This window comes from Hirundo rustica, chromosome 6 (genome assembly GCF_015227805.2).
Source record: "Hirundo rustica isolate bHirRus1 chromosome 6, bHirRus1.pri.v3, whole genome shotgun sequence".
Lineage (NCBI taxonomy): Eukaryota > Metazoa > Chordata > Aves > Passeriformes > Hirundinidae > Hirundo > Hirundo rustica.
Genome location: NC_053455.1, coordinates 45,829,607 through 45,850,009, shown reverse-complemented (window position 1 = coordinate 45,850,009; position 20,403 = coordinate 45,829,607). Strand labels below are relative to the sequence as shown.

The 20,403-nt window shown below is 46.1% G+C and overlaps 1 protein-coding gene across 1 annotated transcript in view; it reads right to left on the bottom strand.

The window, feature by feature from the left end:
* Nucleotides 1-20: 20 nt before the first annotated feature.
* The window catches only part of PNPLA2 (patatin like phospholipase domain containing 2), a 29,830-nt gene continuing 9,447 nt past the window's right edge, over nt 21-20,403 (bottom strand). Inside the window, exons 2-9 of the mRNA XM_040066172.2 lie at nt 13,492-13,724; nt 13,249-13,314; nt 9,153-9,362; nt 8,208-8,268; nt 7,309-7,476; nt 6,733-6,865; nt 6,209-6,331; nt 21-5,387 (exon numbers count right to left, since the gene is read on the bottom strand). Coding sequence (XP_039922106.1) covers nt 5,123-5,387; nt 6,209-6,331; nt 6,733-6,865; nt 7,309-7,476; nt 8,208-8,268; nt 9,153-9,362; nt 13,249-13,314; nt 13,492-13,724 — 1,259 coding nt within the window. The 3' untranslated portion in view covers nt 21-5,122. The remainder of the gene's footprint in view (nt 5,388-6,208; nt 6,332-6,732; nt 6,866-7,308; nt 7,477-8,207; nt 8,269-9,152; nt 9,363-13,248; nt 13,315-13,491; nt 13,725-20,403) is intronic.

Genomic DNA, 20,403 nt, shown 5'->3' with positions numbered 1-20,403 from the left:
CTACCACAGCCAGGTAAATATATTGAGAAAGTTTTTATTAGAAGATATATTTCTGCCAAAATAAATAGTTACATTTTCTTCAGCAAAACATTAGAAAATAGAAACAGGAAGGGGAAAAAAAGCATCAACAATTTAATACTGAACTTTTAAAGTGACTGTGAACACTATTTAGTGACATTGCCACGTAAATACATTAAACTTGTGTATGCTATTGCTGGTCTAGTTGCTGCTCTGACACCAGTCATTTCCACAGGACCTCCACACGTGTTATATCTTCTCGAACTCAGTTGCAGCAGTGGAGTCCCAGGACACTTGACGCTCAAAGAGCTGCTTTTGATGCTGTTTTCAAGAACAAGAGAAAACCCCAGAAGTGAGAGGTACTGATTTCAAAGTTACATTTCCAAGTCTTCTGTTTGGAACTAGAATTTCATCCTCCCTGTGCAGGAGGGCTGATGTGGATCCACACAGTGAGATGGATGCAGTTAGGGGCTGTCCTAGTGGAGCTGCCTGCAGGTCGGAAAAGAAGCAATGTCCCACCAGCATGCAAGGGGAAGGAGGGAGAGGAGAGGGAAGCGAGTCGTGCTGCATTCACAAAGGCAGACACCAGAGAACGGGAGGCCAGAGCCCACTGTAAAGGCACAGAGCATGCTTGGCACAACAAGCTGGCTGATGTGGCAGCCAGGTGAGGTGGTCCATTCTCTCACTGATTTAAGGAGAAGACAGAAACAAAGCTTGAGAGAACTGTTGGCAAGGCCTTCTGACATTGGCGGCCCTGCCCCCCTCTAGAGCCCGCAAATGTTTAGTAGAAATGGAGCCCCCTAAGGAATAAACACACACAGCGTTTCAGGTATTTCTCCCAGAACCGCCTGGGCAAAAATGAGAGCTCTTCTCTCTAAGGAAGTAGTGAATTACTAGATAATTTTTATAAATTAATAATACCACTGGGGAATATAAAAGTACTAGGGACACCCTAGTACTGGCAAACAGCAGATTCTCTTTTATTCTCTAGTCTGAGTGTTTCAAGTACATAGCCGTCCAAGAAGCCATGAGAAAATAATTCCTAGGTCCTATACATAGTGGTCTGTATTTTCTCCTATCCCTTGAAAATCAGCTTGCAACAGTATTACAAGTAGGGCAGGCAGCAAACCAAACAATTCTACTACACGCTAATTGTGGGTTACAGAGCATGCCATAGGCATGGACTGTTGTACACAAAACAACTCTACAGAGTTGTACAGGTTAGGGGCTGGTTAGATGCACAACAAGGTCACCATTAGCCTTGTTAAAAGCAGCAAGTAATAACACAGGAAGGAGAAAAATAAGTGGATTCTCGAATGCACAGACCCTTTATGTGAAATGGTGGAAATGTCAAGGGTTGGGACTCCTGCAGGAATCCAGTGAATGCTATAAGGACCATTGTACATGGATGCAAGATGAATTTTTGTCCAGGAACCTGACCTCTCACTCACCATACACTGGAGAGTGGACAGGCCCTGCTGGGCTACCCAGCCACACATTTTGAAGAAGGGACTGACTGCCGTAGATGGCCTTGCTCCTACGGACTTGGCAAATGAGGGTATGGCTGCCCAGAAGATAACTCTGCATGCCATGAGGTACACACAGAACAAGGGGCTTAACAATTCCAGTGAGCACTATCACAATAAACTCCCCCATATCCAAGCCAGAGCCTATCACAAGGTTTCCAGAGACTTCAAAAAGAGTGGGATCTCATCTAGACAAGGCAGCACTGCATAACAAAAAGCCACTCACCAAGCTGACACAGCCCTTTTCTACATCAGTGGGAAAGGTGATCTTCCCTAATTCCTTCATCCTTTGCAATCTGTGATGAATGAGCAGCAAGAATTTCAAGCAAATAGGTGAAACTTTTCAAAATTAAAATGAGGGTAGTTTGAGGTATTTTTGACAGATCTGCAGTTCCTTTATCAGAGTTCAAATCTATAAAGCCAACAAGCTATCACACAATAGCCATTGTATCACTTGGGGAATAAAAAAAGGCAAAGAAAGGGTTAACACAGAGTGGTACTTTCCCAGTATCCGTTCACACCCTGCAAATTACCATTGGAGAAACAGGAATTTCCTTGTGAAGAGTTAGACTTTTATTTTTAAAGCCAGGCTTTGATTTGTGGTTATAGCTTGAAGCGTACAAAAGTTTCTTGTTGAGAAGTTAATATAATAAATTAAACTACAGATGAAGTGAAAACTCGGGCCTTTTACCAGGCACAGTATTTGGTCTCTTGAAATGCATGAACCAGAATCCCCAAGCCTTCTGGATCCAAGCACTGGAAGACAGTGGCATCAGCCCAGTCGGCACCAGCCCAGTCAGTTCTGATGCAAAAGGCAAGGGATAAGGGTACCAAGCTGCAACTTCTTAGCACACTCTGTTGCCAAGAGTATTTTGTTTCATAGTTTAGTGGTTTACATAATTACTCAGTGGTTTTACCAGTCCGGGAAGAAGGGATAAAAACATACTTGCATCATATTTCTCCACCCATATATTAACTCAAAAGAGAAAAAAAAAAAAAAAGAAAAAAAGAAAAAAAGAAAAAAAAAGAAAAGAAAAAAAAAAGAAAAGAAAAGAAAAAAAAAAAAAAGGCAGAGTCAAAAGGGCAGCAGCTTCTAAACACAAGATTTTCATGCAATGCTGCCCCTCTCAGATGTTTTGCTCCTGGATAAAATGCCTCCATTTCTTGCCTCTAAATATCTCTTATGTTCTTGCCAATGCCTCTGTGTGCACTAGGGACAAGAGATATGTATTTAGCCATCTAAGTAACTGTGAGTGTGCCATTCCCTCCAAAAAGGTAATCCAAAACAGTGGAAGAAAAGAAATCCGATACCAAACCACAAAATGAGCACATTTCATCAAATTCATCCTGCTCCCACTAAGTGATAGTAGCTTGTTGCTGGTTCACTTCCACTAGCATCTAGCTTTTTTTTTTTTTCCTGTGGGCTTTAAACAATCACAAGATTGATTTGTTTCGTAATTGAATGTTCTATTCTGATTTCAGAATCCTCCAATTTTTTCTCTTCCTGTAGTGACTCCCTGTTCCCTAACTGACTTAATTATGCAAAGCTTAAGACTAAATCTGACTGCGTAAGTGCAGGCCTGCTTTGTAAGCTACACAGGCCCTTGTGTTATGTAGGTAAGTTACATCCAGCAAGGGCAGTGGGGTGACAATCTAAATCACAAGTTCATTCTTGCAGTGACATCTCCTGGGCAGAGGCCCACTCCATTGCCTCCCGGCTTGGCACAGCCACTGCAGGGAAGTCCTGATGCTTATCAGTTTCCACACAAACACCAAACCCATGCCCAGTGCACAACTGTGTTCATAGGAAATGGCACCCACCCCATCATCCACACTGCTCATGAAGATATACTACTTTCTCCAGTTATTAGCAGAACTTCTGGGTTTATTTTCCCTTTCTAAATCTAAACAGAGCACAACAGAGTCTACTAAAAATCACTATTCCATGTATAGGCTACATAATCAGCTTCAGATACTCTGTCCTGCTCCCCTGCAAAGACAGCATATGTTTGATTTGGCCATTGCACACTGTTTGTTGCTAGGAGAGGTAGAAGACGCCTCATGTAGCAAGACAAGCAGCAGAAAAAGATACCAGGAGCTGGATTTGTCAGAGTGTGAAGACCTAAGCTTAAATCCATGCAATCCACAGAGGAAGCCAGGTCTCACCCTGTGAAGAACAGGGAGTTCAAACTTCTCACACAAGCCATGATCAGACCGCCGCTGAGAAGGCAGTGCCTCAAGGCAGAGTCCTGCTCTGCTACAGACACACTGCTCTGGTCCTTTTAGGGGCAAGACAAAGAAGCCAGTTCCAAGTGGCTGCACGTGCATCAACAGTCTTCACTTCAATTCTCACGCTCCTGCTACCGCAAGCTGCAGAACAGGACCCGTGAAGCCACAACACAAAACAGGCAAACTGTGATGCTAGTGTAGCTACGAGCCTAAATCCTTCTCACTCCAAAGCCTCAACAATGAAACTTTCTCAGAAAAAGAGAGACAGAAGCCTCAGTTTGGCAGGAGATCCATTCTCTATCACCCACTTGGAATTTGGCTCAGTTGTACAGCTCCTTAAGGAGCAAAGCCCAACTGACCCCTGTCAGAGGCAGCAACTTCCCCAGCACTTGCTGTGACACTCCACCACAAGCCTCTCAAAAGAACATACCCTGCACAATTCTCACCTTCCTAGAAGCACTTCATACAACTTCAGCTGCTAAGCTGATCCTGATATAGCCAGCCTGAGGTTTTCTCAGGGCAACCAATTCCATTCACAGAGCAAGGAATAGGACCTCAAATTCAACATGTTTCCCTGGAAAAAAAAATCTGTCAAAATTACTTCTTTAAATAAGCTCAATCACTTAACACTTAGTGTTCAAGTCACAGCAGTTCCCTGAGGACCCCAATCAAATAGGGAGAGACCAGGACAACACAAATCAGGGAATATGCATAACTTTTCTACACTTCTGCAGTTCCAGTGTAGTCTGCTGCAGGACCAGCTCCAACTTCTGGTGTGGGCGCAATTAAGGAAGAGAGGAAAGGACATGGTTTCAGCAGAGAAGAAAGTCAAGAGGAGATTTGAAAGCCATGAGAAAAATTGGTTTGGCAAGAAGCTACCTCATCTTTCAGTAGCACAAAGAGCTAAGGGTTGTCAGATGATCTAAGGAGAGCAATCAAGACACATGCTCTGAAAAATCAGGGGAGGTAAAAGCTGTATGAACTTGAGAGCGTCATCTACATCCTGGTTATTTGGCGGTAAAAAGCCAGTGGCAATTCAAAGTGCACTACCTGGGAGGGCCCAGCTGGGCCAGCATCAGCCTGGCCACAGGCAATGGCCAGGCCTCACCACAAGCCTAGAGCAAGGAATCAGCCTGTGTGTGCCCAAACACAGAGGTCCCTTGCTTGGCCCAGTGGGCAACAAATGGCTACAGTCATGGTAGTCAATTCCACCAGTCTCCATCCCGGGGAAATCCCCTTTGCAGCACATTCAGGAGCAAGGGGAAGCCTGCTGCTGAGGGATGAGACTGGTCCCACCCTATGTCCATTCCCTCCTTCCCACCCACCCTCATCCCCTCATAGCAGCAGGCTCAGAAGAGTGGCAGGCACTCTTTTGCACAGTCTAGAGGTGGAAGCTTTAACTGAAACCCTTCCCGAGGGAAGAGGGAGGCTTGCATGTCCACGTTGATACAGAGCAAGCCCAGCATGAGCTGGCGCTGATACTCCTCCCACTTCATCATGACATCAGAAACCGAGCGGTTGCTTCTTATCCACATGGGCAGTGCTTCACCACAAGGTGGCGGGGGAGAAATTGGCAGCTTCTGGGGCCCTCCGAGCTCGAGGTGGTAGTAAAGCCTGAAAGTCAAATACATGCAAAGACTCAGTGCATGGGAAGTCTTGAGCAGATCACCAGACTAGAGCTCCAGTATCACAGTCCTGTTTTGTACTAAACTGACTACATGATTTTAGTGAGAAGTCTCTGTGTGCCCATTTTCCACCCTCACATCTCTGTTACTCAGACCATGAACTCCTTTGGGTTACACATTTGTACTAGGATCAAATCACAGCTGGGACCCCTGACTATTACTGTGAGAGTTTCCTATTCTCATTCACACAACAGTCTTGCCACAGCCTCAAGCCAAGGGCTATTGCAGGAGTTCAGTCCAGAAGCACAGACACACACGCAGGCCCAAAGCACTCAGTCTCATTTGGAAACTCTCTTGTGTTCCCTCCCCCTCCCAAAACCAGGCTGACATGTTGAGGTAGAAGAGGTCATTTAAACACAAGTACTTCCTGGAAAGGACTTTCAGGGGATCCTGGGCCAGCAAATACCACAAAGACAAGTACCTCTGTCTTCTGGAAGGAGCATGAAATAAGCTGGCATACTATTTTAATCAGACTTACATCTTCTAACCTACTGCTATAGTGACAGCTTCATTACAGGGTCTGCCCTATGATGGGACAAAGGAAAGGGACCATGTGCTGAGTCTATCCAACAGTAAAGGAAGCAAAGAAGCCAGGGACCAGATTTGCTTTTCAGCATAAGTGCTAAATCCTTCTGGTCAGTTTGTGCCTTATTTGCTCTGCTCCAGCAGAATAGAGTCTCTAGAATTCAAAGGTATAAGGGGAAACAAAGGGCTCCTCCAGAACAGTGCTGTGAAGAAAAGCAGCCATACCTGGCAGAAAGATGGCTGCCCAGTTTCTTCTTGGCTTTCTTCACAAGATAGTTGCAGATCCCTGCCATCTGCTCCCTCATCCATCTTATATCCTCGGGGATATCAGGGAGCCATTCCAGCAACCTGTAAAGAGACAGGAGACAACCATTACTTGGGCCACACAAGGGAATATGATGAAAAGAACACCAATTCCAAAGTCTCTCTTAAGGCGCAAAAATTTATCACCATTTTCTGGGACAAGTTCTAGTCCACAGCAACCTTCCTTTAAGCTGGAAGTAGTGGCCTGGAACTAAATGACACAGGAAGATAGGAAAAGTTTTGGGTTCTTGGTTTTTCTGGTTTTGTGTTGGTTTGTTTGGGTTTTTTAATTCCTGTCTGGTAATTGTCAGGAGCTCCTTCCCCAGTAAACACCAGCAGTGCAGAATTAGAGAGAATACCCACTCTGTCCATTTAAACACTACAGCTACATCAAATACTTGTCTGCACTGGGAAGAGCACCACTGAGGGACCAGGCCAAGGCTTACCTGACGGTGAAGGAAACTGCAGACTCCAGAGGCAGCATGTAGGGGACCATCATGGCCGTGGCCACACGCACAGGCAGCATGTTGCTGAGGCCAGTCAAGAAACTTCTTCTTTCAGCACAAGCCTCCAGGAGAGCTGAAGGCACAAGAAAACATGGTTGAGTATCCCCAGTGGGACCCTCTTTTTTTCTCATACCTCAGAAGTAACTTAGCCTGAGGCAGCTACCTCCCACTTCTTAGAAAGTCTTGCTCAGATTAGTAACACTGTGAGCACAGCTAAAACCAGCAGCTTTCACCATTATCAGACTCTAAAGGAGTGAGCAGCAAGATCCCCTTCTCTCCTTATCATGCAGAACACTGTCACAAATGAATCAACCTCTCCCAGTCCAGCCTCTGCAGCATGAGCCACGACTTTATCTGAGACCCTTAAATCCATCTAACCCTCAGCAGGTGTCATTTCAATCCCTGAGCATGACCAACCCCAGCTATACACAATAACCACACATCCCAGTAGGCTCCTGAGGCTGACCAGGCAGCACAGGAAGATTACCTGTGATCTCTCCCCCCTTTGAATCATACCTTGGTTCAGTCTGGGAGGCAAGTGTTCAAAGATGTGCTCTTCAACAACAGCAAGGGCAGCATTGTCCTCTAGTTGGTCCTCAGCTTCAGTTTCTTCCTCTTTCTTCTCTCCTGGAGGTGCCTCTATGGCAAGGAGAGGACGGGCAGGACTTGGACGATGAAGGAGACCTGAGAAGAGAAGCTATACTGTAAGGATGACACAAATCAGCTGCCCTGCCCGGCCTTTAGAGTGTTAGTCCTTGCTTCACCCTAACTCCCCTCAGGCTGAGGTCATGCCCAGCCTCTTCAGCTTACATCTGTTGCAATACTGACCACAAGGAGTTACAAACCTTGCTGGTTTAAGTTCATTTTCTCCTTCCCCATCAGAAGTTCTCACATTTCCCCTTTAGGCTCCACAGGGTGCTGTTTTGCAGAGTTTTGTTCCTATAGTCTGCCAGTCACCCATCTCGCAGCAAGATTTCCCTCCCTGCTGCAGCGCAATCCCACCTATCCCGGTCGGCATCACTGTCCATGGACACGAGGTGGCAGCAAGCGCACACCCAGCGCTGCAGCAGCTGGAGGCAGGAGAGCAGCGAACAAGAGTCCGGCACAGGGGCTCTGAGGACAGCACCACACTGACCCAGCTGCACACGGACAGCAGCAGGGTGTCTGCAGGAGGTCCGAACGGCACTGCTACCCAGCTACTCTGTCGGTAACTGCAAAGGGGACCACTCCACCCCTCCTTCCTGAAGTGCTGACGCAGACTTACTAAGGAGAATTCCATACCCTAGTATCTGTGGCACAGTACAGTCCTTCCCTTCCTCCTTTCAAATGCACCATCAACTACTCTCAAAGCCAAGGCACCAAGCATGGCACAGAACAGGCAAGTCACTGCACCCTACAAATAGCCAGTGCCTTACCATTCTTCTTCAGGAAGTGCAGTGCATCTCGATAGCCCTGCTTGCACATATCTCGCATCACCTGTGGGCAGAGGAAGGAAAGTTTAACGTGGAAACTGGCTGAGCAAACGCCAACCACGTTGCTGGCTTCAGAGGAATTCTCCTGACTCCTGAGCTATCCCAAGAACAAGTCTCATTCTTGCCAACCTTGCTCAGGCCTTGAGCAGGAACAGGAGGTATAGCATCAATACATTTGCTATGGGAATCACAGGACAATTTAGATTGGAAGGAACACCTAGAATCCTACTTAAGTGTGGGCACAGAGCTGCAAATACCTCACTGCCCCATCTACAGCTGATGCTGCTACAGGCAGCCTTCAGGCAGTCACTCTGACAAGCAGCCCAGATGCCAGGAAGGGCCATTGTGTTTGCAGATAAAGCCAGCTAAGACTAGAGAGGGCGTGGGAAAAAACTTGTCCGAGTAATTCAGCACACAAATGCATGCATATTACATCCAAATGTCAAGGTTATCTGGCACTCACATCTTCTCAGAAGTACACAAAGTTTGCAGTGCCACTTGCTACACTGATATAGTAGAAAGGCTTCATACTCGCAGCTCCATCCTCACCTTAAAACACTGAAGTGCACATTGGTTCTGATGGCCAATACATCTTTGTTTACAGTGAGCCTGATTTCCAGGCAAAGACTACTCTAGAGAGAGCAACATGTAAATACTTTCCAAGCAACTGCTACCACCTAAATTCCAGATGTTCAAATAGAAAAAGAAGACAAACACTTGTGCAGGTGCTCAAGCTTTACCGAGTCACTGGGATGATAATGTCAAGATTAAAGACAAAGCACAAGATACAAAACTAACCGTGTCTGGAATCTTCTGCTAAAGTGCACACAGTACAGCCAGTGCCCAAGATCTGGGGTCCCCAAGTTCTGGTGTGGCCAGGAAACTCACCTGTGGCTCTGGAGGGAACAGGGCCTTTGAGAGGCGGTAGAGGTTGCGAAGGTTGAACTGGATGCTTGTATTGGTGACCCTCAGCTCATGCATGTTTGTGGAACTGTCCCGTGGGCAGATATCGCTCTCTCCCGAGAAAGGAGATACCGTGATTGTGTTCTTCAGCTCATACTGGGGCAAATTGTCAGAAATCCCTCCATCAACATATCTCTGAAATCAAGACAAATGCAGCAATCTTCATTCTTGCAATTAATCAAAGCAGCTTTTTTACTCTGTGTCCCTTTTCCTGTTTGTGCCAACAACTTGGGAAGAGAATGGAATACATCCACTGGCATTGGAGGAGTAAAATCCAGTGAGAGCACAGCTTGTTGCTTATAACAACTCCTTTTGCTATATGTTTTTTCTTGGTTGAGTGTGCAGTCTGATTGCTGTCCAATTAAATAATAATACACATCAACAACCACCTGCAGCACAAATTAGCACTGATCTAAGCTGTCATACTGTGACATTGTGACATTTTTCACTTGTGTTTAGAATGGATATGCTCAGACACAAGTTCCTACTGGCAGGTTTGTTACCTATGAGTAAAACCAGCTGATTTATTACTAGCGGGCTTATCAAGCATCAATCCCAACACATGCATACACACTAGGAATCAACTGGCTGTGGTGTGGTAACAGAGCACAAGGGACTTGGGTTTTGCTCTTAACAGGCATCCTCTTATCAGAGAATGTTCTGTACTTCTGTACCATAAACACATCTGCGTTACCCTTGCAGGAGGGGCAACTCCAGTAGTACGTTCTAAAAACATTCATTGGATACTATAATTGCACAAGGAGCTGAGCAAGACAATCCCTATCACAGGTTTTGGCAGAGTAAGCAACATGCAAAAGATAAAAGGAAAAGGGCGTCAGTCAAGCCAAAAGTGAAGGAAGCTAGGAGTCTTTGCAGAGCAACAATTCAGGCTCTTGTGAACCTCAGTTACAGAGGAGTTCTGCTGATTTTCTATCAGGATTGGTCCTGCAATTTGCTGCCTTGGTCCATTTCCCTCCTACCCAAACAAAAATCATGATACAGGGGCTATGCAGCCCCACAAGTAGCAGCTGTAAACATCTTTCACCTCTCTGCTGGGTGAGAAGCTGAGCCAGTAGAGGCTAAACCCAGGCAGGGCACAGAAATGCTGATTGAAGGAGGAGGTGCTCCATTCTGCATCCTGCTTCCTCTTGTCTCACAGGCAGACTGACCACCAATATTGCTCTTTGCCAAACAATACCTAGGAAAACACTGGATGTCTTGCCTGGAGGGTGCTTTGCACTTTGTTCTCTCTTGTTCCGGATGGCAGACAAGACAGAGACCTCAAGCAGCTTCCCGGAGCCTTAAGAACAGTTCACAGGCTCACAGGCTGAAAGCAATTAAATTCAGCTATAGCAAGCCAGCTGCCATTGAGGCAACAGAGTCAGGGTGGACTGCACAGCAGTTTGCCTTCTTGGGAGGCAAACTAAACCTCAGGGCTACCTTTGCCTACAGCTTCATGGGAGATGGCTTGAGATTACAGTTACAGGCTACAGCAGCCCAAACTCCGAGCACAGGACATTTTATCCTCATGGCAGCTCTTGCTCACCAAACACTATGTCAAGACATGCAGTTAGAGACTCCTACATCACCTAAATTTGGACAGTGAAGGAAGTGGAAAGATAGGATAGATTAAATTCAAGGATAAGCACATCCTCAGAAACAGTAACACAGCTTGCACACAAGATGTTTTCCGATAACAAAGCTGCCAACAACCAACTGAACCCTCTCCCCCTTCTGAAGTGGGCATCAGTGTTCCCTAAGCCTAAAGCAGCCACAGCAAACTGCCTTTGTCATCCTCTTCCCAAAGCTGCTCCATTGACAGCCAGACTAGGCACAGCTAGAGCTGGAGACATCTGCCTGAATCCCTTTGCAAGGATGACATTCCAACACACTGAGTGGGACAAGAACAGAGCAAAGCAGGCAGTGTGCACTTTGTTTAAAGGAGGTAAACTTTAGTGCTGGACAACACTAGTTTTGCAGTAAGGCTGCAGAAGACACGATTCCCTGAGGGTGGCAGCATGACTGCACAGATGCCATTTCCTAAAGGCTCAACTACAGCAGAGCTGACAGGCAAAGCCTCATGACTCCATAGAAATCCAGGAGTACACGTGCACACCCCACTCTCTGGTCCACTGCTTCCAAGCAATGCTGATTAACATTCCTCAGCAAAGCTCAGCTACCACTTCTCTGGATTTGCCTGAACCCCCAGTAACCAAAGTGTAACCACGCTCTAGCCTCCTGCAAAGCCCAGAAGTGCCCAAAGCCACAGGCTGGAGCCACCAGCTGCCTGCAGGCATGAGCAGCAACAGCTTTAGGGCATGGTTCGTAGACCGGGGTGCCCACTTCCACTCCTTTATCATGTCCTTCCATGCACAGGGCTCCTCGCTCACGTGATTTGACAATCAGCTTTGTGACCTCTGCCAGGGATTCATCTCACCCACATGCTGCAGGCAATTTACAACTATAGTGTGTGTTGACAGGTCAGTTATTGGCTTTTCCATTTCCAGGTTTTTTTAACTGCCCTGCCCATCTCCATCATCCACTCCATGAGGCTACCAGATCTCACAGAAGTGAACACTGGAAAAAATTTAGGAGGAAGGCAAAATACGTATTTTGCACCTTGTACACACTAACACTGCCTTGAAAACTAGTCCTTATGCCAGGCCTGTCAGTTTATCCTGTGGCAAATACAGTCACCACAGGCATGCTAGGAACCATGCATTCCTGTTTCAAAACCATTTCCCAAGATCATGCCCAACCAAATTTAACCTCTCGCCTCATCAGCAATCCCCTTCAGAGCCATGCTTTTCTGGGGAAGAGGTAGGAATTAAATTTCCTCATCTCATATTTCCTCCCCACCTTTTCCCATGAGAAGTCATCCCTCAGTGTGCCAGGGCAGCTGCACATTCCAGAAACCCTGATGCTGTATAGAGTTCTGGAATTGTGAGATTTTTGCCTGATGCACACCGACCTCAGTTAGCCCCAAAGAGATGTAAGGCAAGAGCCACTGCCATGGTCCCACCAGCTGAAGGGAAAAATCCCTGCCTGAGTTGGTGAGCAAACACCAACCGTTACTGATTCTGTCACTTCTCTGAAGGGCTGGATAACACTGAACATCTCCTCCAGGTCATTTCCCTGACCAACATGCTTGCACAAGACAAAACCAGCCTAGCTGTGTAGTATGCAGCAGCAAAACTGACCTCACTTTTAAGGACACAGGTAGCAATCAGAACAGATTTGATGCTGTGCTCTGACAGACAGAGGCACTTTAGTCAGATCAGTTATGGTAAATCAGGGCACATATTTTATAGCAGGTCTTCCTCTCACTTTGGACTGTAATAGTTTGCAAAACTGCCTTTTAACATGTTCATTAACCTGTGTAGCACAAGAGACAAGGGAGGCCAAGCTCAACCAGGAAGCCCTTAAAGCATGACTGCAATATCCAGAAATGCTGCAGCTCTGCACAGCTTTCACGTGTTTTCATTTCTAATAGGCAAACACAGAGGAATAAATTGCTCTTGGATAGCCTTGGACACAATTTAAAGAAAGTTCTGGTGTGCAGCAGAACATTTTTCTCGGAGAAAGGACAAGAAGAACTCCATGGAAAAGAGGGCCAGTATCCACACCACTAGTTAAAGCCAGGCAGAAAGTGTCAGACATATGGGAGAAGAACTACACTCATGATTTTTATCCTGGGCCCAACTTCTTTCCACATGCAGACAGCTGGAGCCTCAGTGATGGAAAAGTGTTGTACCATGCAGCCGTGAGAACACTCTGCTAAGCCAGCCAGCCCTTTCCCCAACTGCTATATATTACTTGTATGTTAAATCCTCTGGTCTTCAGGACATTTACAGTCGACTGCATGCAGCAGTGGAAAGAAGGCCTATCCACTGCTGGAAGTTGTTCATTTGGGAATTTCTTGTAGAAACAAGAAATGCTTCCAGCAGGCAAACAATAACATTGTCAAAACCCACTCATTAGTGTGCAACTTAATGAAGGACCATTTTAGAATCTTACTTACCACTCCACGCAAGGTTGGAGGTATCAGCCCACAGTAGACAGGGATAAAGGTGCTGCAGACACAGGCCTGAGGGAGAAAGAGATCCAGAATCTAAGAATCAGATCAAAGCCTACTGAAACTATTACTGTTCTCAGAACACCATGCTGGCATGTGCTGACAATTACACTCCAATGCTAAGGACATTTGGAGACCAAGCCAAAACAAAACTGCACGTAGTTCTCTCTGCAGTAAGAGTCCATTCACCTGGATCAGTTCCTCCTTGGAATTGAAGTCTGACAGTATGACATTTTCTCCATCAGAGACCTGTGTCAGGGAAATACCCAAACGTCCTGCTGCAACCTCGTGCGCATTCTCTGGCAAGGTCTTGGACAGGACCATCCGAATGGTCTTCACCATGTTGAAAGAGGGGTGGAGAGGGCCCAAGAACCTCTTCCGGGCTTCTTTTGACACCCGAATAATGCTGGCACCAGCCTCACCTGCAACAAGAGAAAAGCAAATGCACCATGAAATGCTGCCAAAACCAGTCTTCTCCTTTACAAAACTGGGCACAGAAAAGCCTCATTCCCAGCTTTCCCCAGAGGTTTCTCCCCACTGGCTAATGCACAGCTCAAACCAAGAGGTTGTTTACAGGTGGTGTTATAGAAATCATGGAGTTTGCTGTCTTGGCCCTCACACACCCCCAACACAAAGAGCTATCCTCCTCCTTTGTTTATGGAGTCAAGGAAGATCATGTGCATCTGACTAAGGCCTCACACCTTTTTTTTAGATCTTGTTGCAGGGCTAGTGAAAACAGACTAAGAAAAGAAGGCTGATACTTAACTTTGAGCTTATGGATAAATCCACTTCAAAACATATTCCACTAAAACTTGTCTAGTAAGCATCTTTTTCCTGACAGGAAAAACAATCATCAGCCAGTAAGCAAAAGTGCCAGAACAGGAATGCTGGTGCTTTCCAGCTAAAGCACAAACTCTGCTGTGAATGTCAGCCACACCTGAAGTGAACAAGAGGGACTAACACTCCATTAGGGAATCAGAGACTTAGTTCCTCCTGCAGAGCCTCTAGTGTCCCATCCCTTCTATATCCAATTCCACAGCACTAAACCAGGCCCTGCTGGAAAGCAGGATTTGTGAAGGAATTCTTGCTTTCACACAGTGACCCAGCTGGGTTTGAGAAGAGGAGATGTCCCAGCTGCACAAAAGGCAAGAACGTATCTGCCCATTATCTCAGTCACCAGGAGCTCCACCTGGCAAGCACATCAGAGCTCTCCAGCAGGAAAAAAAGGATGGGAGGAAACAAAAATACAAAACTACAGCATCCAGCATGTTGCCCTTTGCACTCACTGACTGCTGCCTCCCCACATATCCAGCCATGGTTGTATCCATACAACAGTTCCTCTAAGTACCAGCTAATCGCTTCATTCCAAGGAGTGTCAGGAACTTACAGGTGAGAAGAATGTGAGGGGAAGAATAAGAGAAACCAGGAGAAAAGAAACATGCTTTTACTAATGAAGACTCCTCTCCAATCAAACTGAAGGTCATTTCCTGGAAAAGGACAAAGGACTACCAGTTCAAGCCAACTGGAAGTGCCCTCATTTCACTCTCCCACTCAACTTTTCAATTGCAACAACAAGGCAGCAGAATGAAAGAACTCAAGTTAGACCCAGGTTAATAAATACAATGGAGGTAAGAGCAACAACCCTCAATGCTATGTTGACACATCCCAATCTTTTGCAATACACGTGTGCCAGCAACATGTTTTCCATCAACGCAGCCTGGGAACGTGATTCTGGGCTTAGGAAACCCACCAACACCAGTAGCTCAAGCACACAGAGAACTGGACCCTTGAACACGACCAGAGACACTGAGGTCAGGATTTTAGGCACTGTGAGGTACCAACTTAGCAGAAAAGCCAAAGTTCCCCCTCTGAAGCAATTTTTAGCCCCGTAATCCCAGTCTTCTGTCCTAAGGCAATGTTTAGCAGTCTAATTCTGATCTTACTAACTCAATTAGCAGTAAGCCATTGAGCCCAGCCTGTTCCAGATAGTAGCCACATGGCTCAACATCCTTCCAACATGAAAGAAGCCAGCCCCACAGAAATACACTATATAATCACTGAGACATTAGCACTCAAAATGCTCCCTAAGACACTTTCAGGTCTGTCAAGAGGAGGAAGGACACACAAAGAAACTGCAATCGAGCAAAAAACTGAAGGAATCCCAGAATTATGGAATCACACCACCTCATAAAGGAAAATCCTCTGCACTGAGTACCTTGCAGGGAATTGTTGGCTTGGTTGAAACCCCCAGTGGGAGGGTGGGTGTTGTGTGTGCAGTTGAGGGGAGACTCCAGTGTGCAAAAGCTGTGCTGGGGAGAGCGAGGGTTATCCAAGAGATGGAGCTTAGACAACAGTGCTTTCAGGCTTGGCATCTCAGTGTGCAGAAAGACTTGACAGCAATACTGAAAACAACTGCAACTAAATGGAGCTTATGACTGATTGAATAAAAATGTGAGCTTGAAAGGGTTTGGGTTTTTTTAAGAAAAACAGGAGAGCAAAGTTGTGACTATGCCAGGAAACAGAATTTGAGGGGAGCCCCGAGTTGCAGCTGCCTGCTCTATCAGTGTTTCATAACCAAGAGGGCAAAGTGAGATTAATGCTAATTAACTAATTAGCAAGTTCATTCTTTGAATACTTTCTGGGTGCTTTTTGTTTTGGGTTCCTTTTCTACACGTGTGCATACTTGCATACCCACAGGAGCTTCGAGGCACTTCTGTTTAAAGACATTTGTGATTCTGTTGGACTTGCTGAATCACTTGCACCAAAACTGGACGTGGAATTGCTCTGTGGGAAGGCATGGGCACTGCAGGGTGACCTGCAGTACCACCAGCTTTCCGGGAAATAAGGCCAGCCAAAGAAGCCAGGTTTATGTAGCAAGAACCATGATAGATGACAAGTCCTCTTGGAAATATATTTGGGAGGAGAGAAAAGAAGTGACAGTGTTTTAATCCTGTTACTACCAGAAGCTCTATTCCAGGAAAACCAGCTCAAGTTCTGTTTGCAGTCTGTCAGAGGGAGCAGCTGAACTGGAGGCAATCAAGAGAGACAACTCCTACAGGGGTCAGCCAACAGCTCTCAATTATTTCTAGGACTAGTCCAGTGCCAAATGCAGCCTTTAGGAAAGCTTCTCGGTGTTTTTTATGGATCTAGTGAATCAGGACATGGCGTCATGAGAAAAAGCTGAATTAAATTTATATTTCCTTATTGAGGTACATACCATGGAGCAGAGGCAATCCCTAATAGCTAGCAGTGTTTGCTGAGAAAACACTTCATTCTTCTCACACCAACAAATTAATTCAACATCTCTCCCTATACAGATTTACTAAGCCAATATTCCTCAAAAACGTTGCATTAATATATGCAGAATATTTCATTTTCGTTAGAAAACCCACATTCCCCTTTACCCCCACCCCCATCACTGCCCCACTGGGTGTTGTTATACATAAACCCAAGTACTGCAGGGCTATTGTCCTTATCTGGATTTCAGCTGTGATGACGCAAAGGAGCATCACACAGTTGTGTCCTGAAACACCCTAACATGTCCCTTGCCAGGAAAGGGAGGCCAACTGCTCCCCCTGATTTGTCATCTGCAGTGGCTACACGGGACAAAACAGTGGCACCCATGGGGAAAGCCTGAAGGCAGCTGCTAGCTCACATTTCATTGTTTATTGACATAGGGTTAGATTGTTCCCTTTAACAACTGACTTTCATCTCTATCAGTCATGCTCAACTCCAAAATAACCCAGTAACTAAGTCTGTACTGCCTGGCATCCCCTGAACTCTAACCTGAACAGCATTCCAGCAGCACCTGCTATTTATAACTGTAAACAAAGACCCCAGCAGAGGAGCGCGCTGTTACTCTGCCTCTGGCACGGCAGAGCTGACGATGGTTCACCTAAAACTGATGTTAGCCAGGCAGCTGGGAGGACCCTTAACTGCTGCTGAGGGCTCTGGGATGAAACACAAAGGTTACTCCAAAGCCCTGCAGCGCATGAGGACGAGGACCATCGCCAGGCTTAAACACTGCACGACAGGAGGGGTGACAAGTGAGGAAGAAGGGCTCTTCAGAGCCACATCTGCACTAGCAGGGCTTTGGCACCAAGGCTGCCGGGATGGTCTCCTGCTAAATCACGTGGTAGACCACATCGCTATCGATTTGCCAGCCACTAAAATGACAGATGACCCATGAAGTATTTCAAATGGAAAAAAGTGTCTAAGACACAGACAAAAATAGGAGCATAACAAGCTAAATAGGGGGAAGGGCATTCTGAATATTCGACCAAAAGCTCACCCACGGCACTGCAGCTCCCTCTGGGAGAGTGCAATGTCAGCACACACATCACCTGTGCCAGGGACATTCCCACTCCCTGCCTAGGGCAACAGTAAACACGATACAAACTTAAAGGAAAAGTTCTCCAACACTGATGGAGAACAGAGGATGACACAGAGAGCTGGTGGATGTAGGGACAGCACTCTCTGTCCCTGCTGGCCGGAGGCACAGAGGTCACACCCCAGACTGCACATGCCACAACTTGCCCGGACTAGTGGGGCAGGCAGGAAACTGCAGATCCTCCCTAAACCTGCTTCTCACTCAACACCAACAAATGGACTCCTTCCTACGTATCAGCAACACTCCTCCCTCCTCATTCCCATTCCTCAGCTAAGGCTCCAGACCGGCCCAACACACCAACAGCTTTGAAAGAAAGCCAACCAGCATAAGGAAGCACAGGTGCTTTTGCTATTCCCCCAGGCCCTTGACCGCCCTATGCCTTGTTAATTTGGGATCATATGATCAAGCTATTTTGACTGTAAGATTTTCAGGACAGGAGTCCTGCCAGCCCTGTGTACTATAACCAGGGACCTCATTCCAGAACTCCTTAAATTCTGCTCAGCTCTCTGTTCCAGAGAGGTTTACTGCTGTGATACTCAGCACACTTAAAGGGATAGTGCCTTTTAAGAGTCCCCAGCTAAAATCTTCACAGTTTGCTTTCAATGCACTGGGCTGCTGAGCACTGCTGGAATTGTAATTATACCACAGGGAGACTCCAGTCTGGATGTGAATTTAGGAATAGAATGAGTCAGAAAGAATTTATTAGCATGATCTTCCTCAACATTAATTTATCCCGGTTGCCCATCTCTTGTGATTTCAGCTGTTCTGCGCCACATACATTGAAGAGCTAAAAGTCAGTCTCTGACAATGAGCAGAGATTTCAGGAGAGCTGTTTCATGTTCTTCCAGGGCACAAATCCTCAAGCTGCTCCAGCTCAGCATGCACAGCTCCTGCACTTGCCTCTTTTCTAAGTACTGAGAGTAAGCATTGCAGATGGCTTTCCTGCCTGGCCTATCCCAGGGCATGATATAGTCCTATTTATAACACAGTCCTGTCACCAGCCCAAAAGAAACCCACAAAGCTATAAACAAGAGGCACCAAAACAAAAGTTTTCAAACTGACATCTAGGAAATAATTAACAGAGAACTTTACTGGATGTTTCCTCATGGGTAGCTCAGATCATCAGAAGGTGCCTGTTTGTTCATCCCGAGGAGGAGTGCACAGCAGTGTGCCAGTGACACAAGGACAACCCCAGTTCTTGTGGGCAGTGACCTCAGTTTGTGAAAGATCCCACTGCTTGGTTAGGCTTCTGTTCCACTTTCTACATCATGCTGAAATAACCTTATTTCCACTTATTGTCCCAAGAGAGCAAAAACCAGCCAATGTTTCAGCCAAGCTGAACAAAGGCCAACTCGTCCTGAATCTAAGATGTTCTCTGATGGTCCGTCAAAGAGGCCAAAGAGATGTCAAAGGGGGCCCCAAAGACAAATCCATGCCAGCAGGAAATAAAGAGCAATGGTTTACAACCTGCCCTTGTAAGACATGTTCAGGTGACAGCTCTTTAATTTTGATCTGAAATCCTGGACAGACACCTAAAAGCACTGGTTGTGGAAAGAATATCCCTCACTGGCCAGAAGTTGTAAAACTGACACTTTTTGGCACAAATAAAAACCACCTGTTTTTAAACATTTGAGGCTGGGGCATGGCAGCTAGCACTGAAGTCTTTAAAAGCACCAACTCTTTTCATATCTGTGCACATCTTCCTGTAAGCCAGTTCAATTGAGAAACACCATGTACCAGGACATGCTGCTCTTCTGGGACTTCCCTAATTTTTGTTGTTCTGATGTATATTTTTTACTTAATTTAAGTTCTTCAGTCAATCCTCCTCTCCAACTATTTTGCCATCAGGTAAGAAACAGTTCAGCTCACTCGGCTCCAAATAAGAGATAAAGGAAAGAAACTTTTGTTTTTGTTTTTGGTGAGATGTAGGAAGTAAACACAACTCCCCTCACAACCACACCCACTCAGTTTGCAGACAGTCCTACTGCTTGACCAGCTGTTCCCTGAGGCAAGATCAGCGGCTCTGTGCAGGCATTTAACCTCAGAGTTCAACAAACAATTTTGTAAAGCAGAGTTCTTAGACAGCCTGGCCACCAGCTGTACATCATGGTGTTTCTCCCCCTTTGCTGAGGAGTGAGAGGCACCGACATCCTACTGGAGCAACTCCTAGGGATCCCGGTTAGACTACAGTCAACACCTTTTCTGACCTTACAGGTGGGGCAAGTGCAAACACCAAGAGAAGGAGACAGCTTTTCAAGTAAGGCCAGCTCTTGCAGCCAGAGGCAGATGCTAAAAGAAGGGCTCAGCCCACAATACTTTCTGGTTCAGATTCTTCACACTCAGCACTGCGTAGACTAGACACAAACTGTTTAGCCCACGACACACTGTGCAGCAGGAGGGCTATGTAAATTCAGCTCATTTGCAACTGCTTCAGAACCAGAAGCCTTCCTCTTAATGTGTTTGTCCCAAGATGTTTGCTTTTCTGTTTCAACCGGGGAAAAAAAAAAGCTGTCAGTTATGTTACCTGTTTAAATAAAGCCAAACCAAAAGGAGCCATTTTTCCTATGTGAGCCAAAAGATATGGTTAGCGTGCTCCAGATACCAGTTAATAGATGAACCAGAACTATTGCCACACGCTAGATATGAGGAACATAAGAGGAAGATCTGCTTTTTAAGTTGCCAGGGTTTTTAGCTCTTGCACTGAGCAGCTC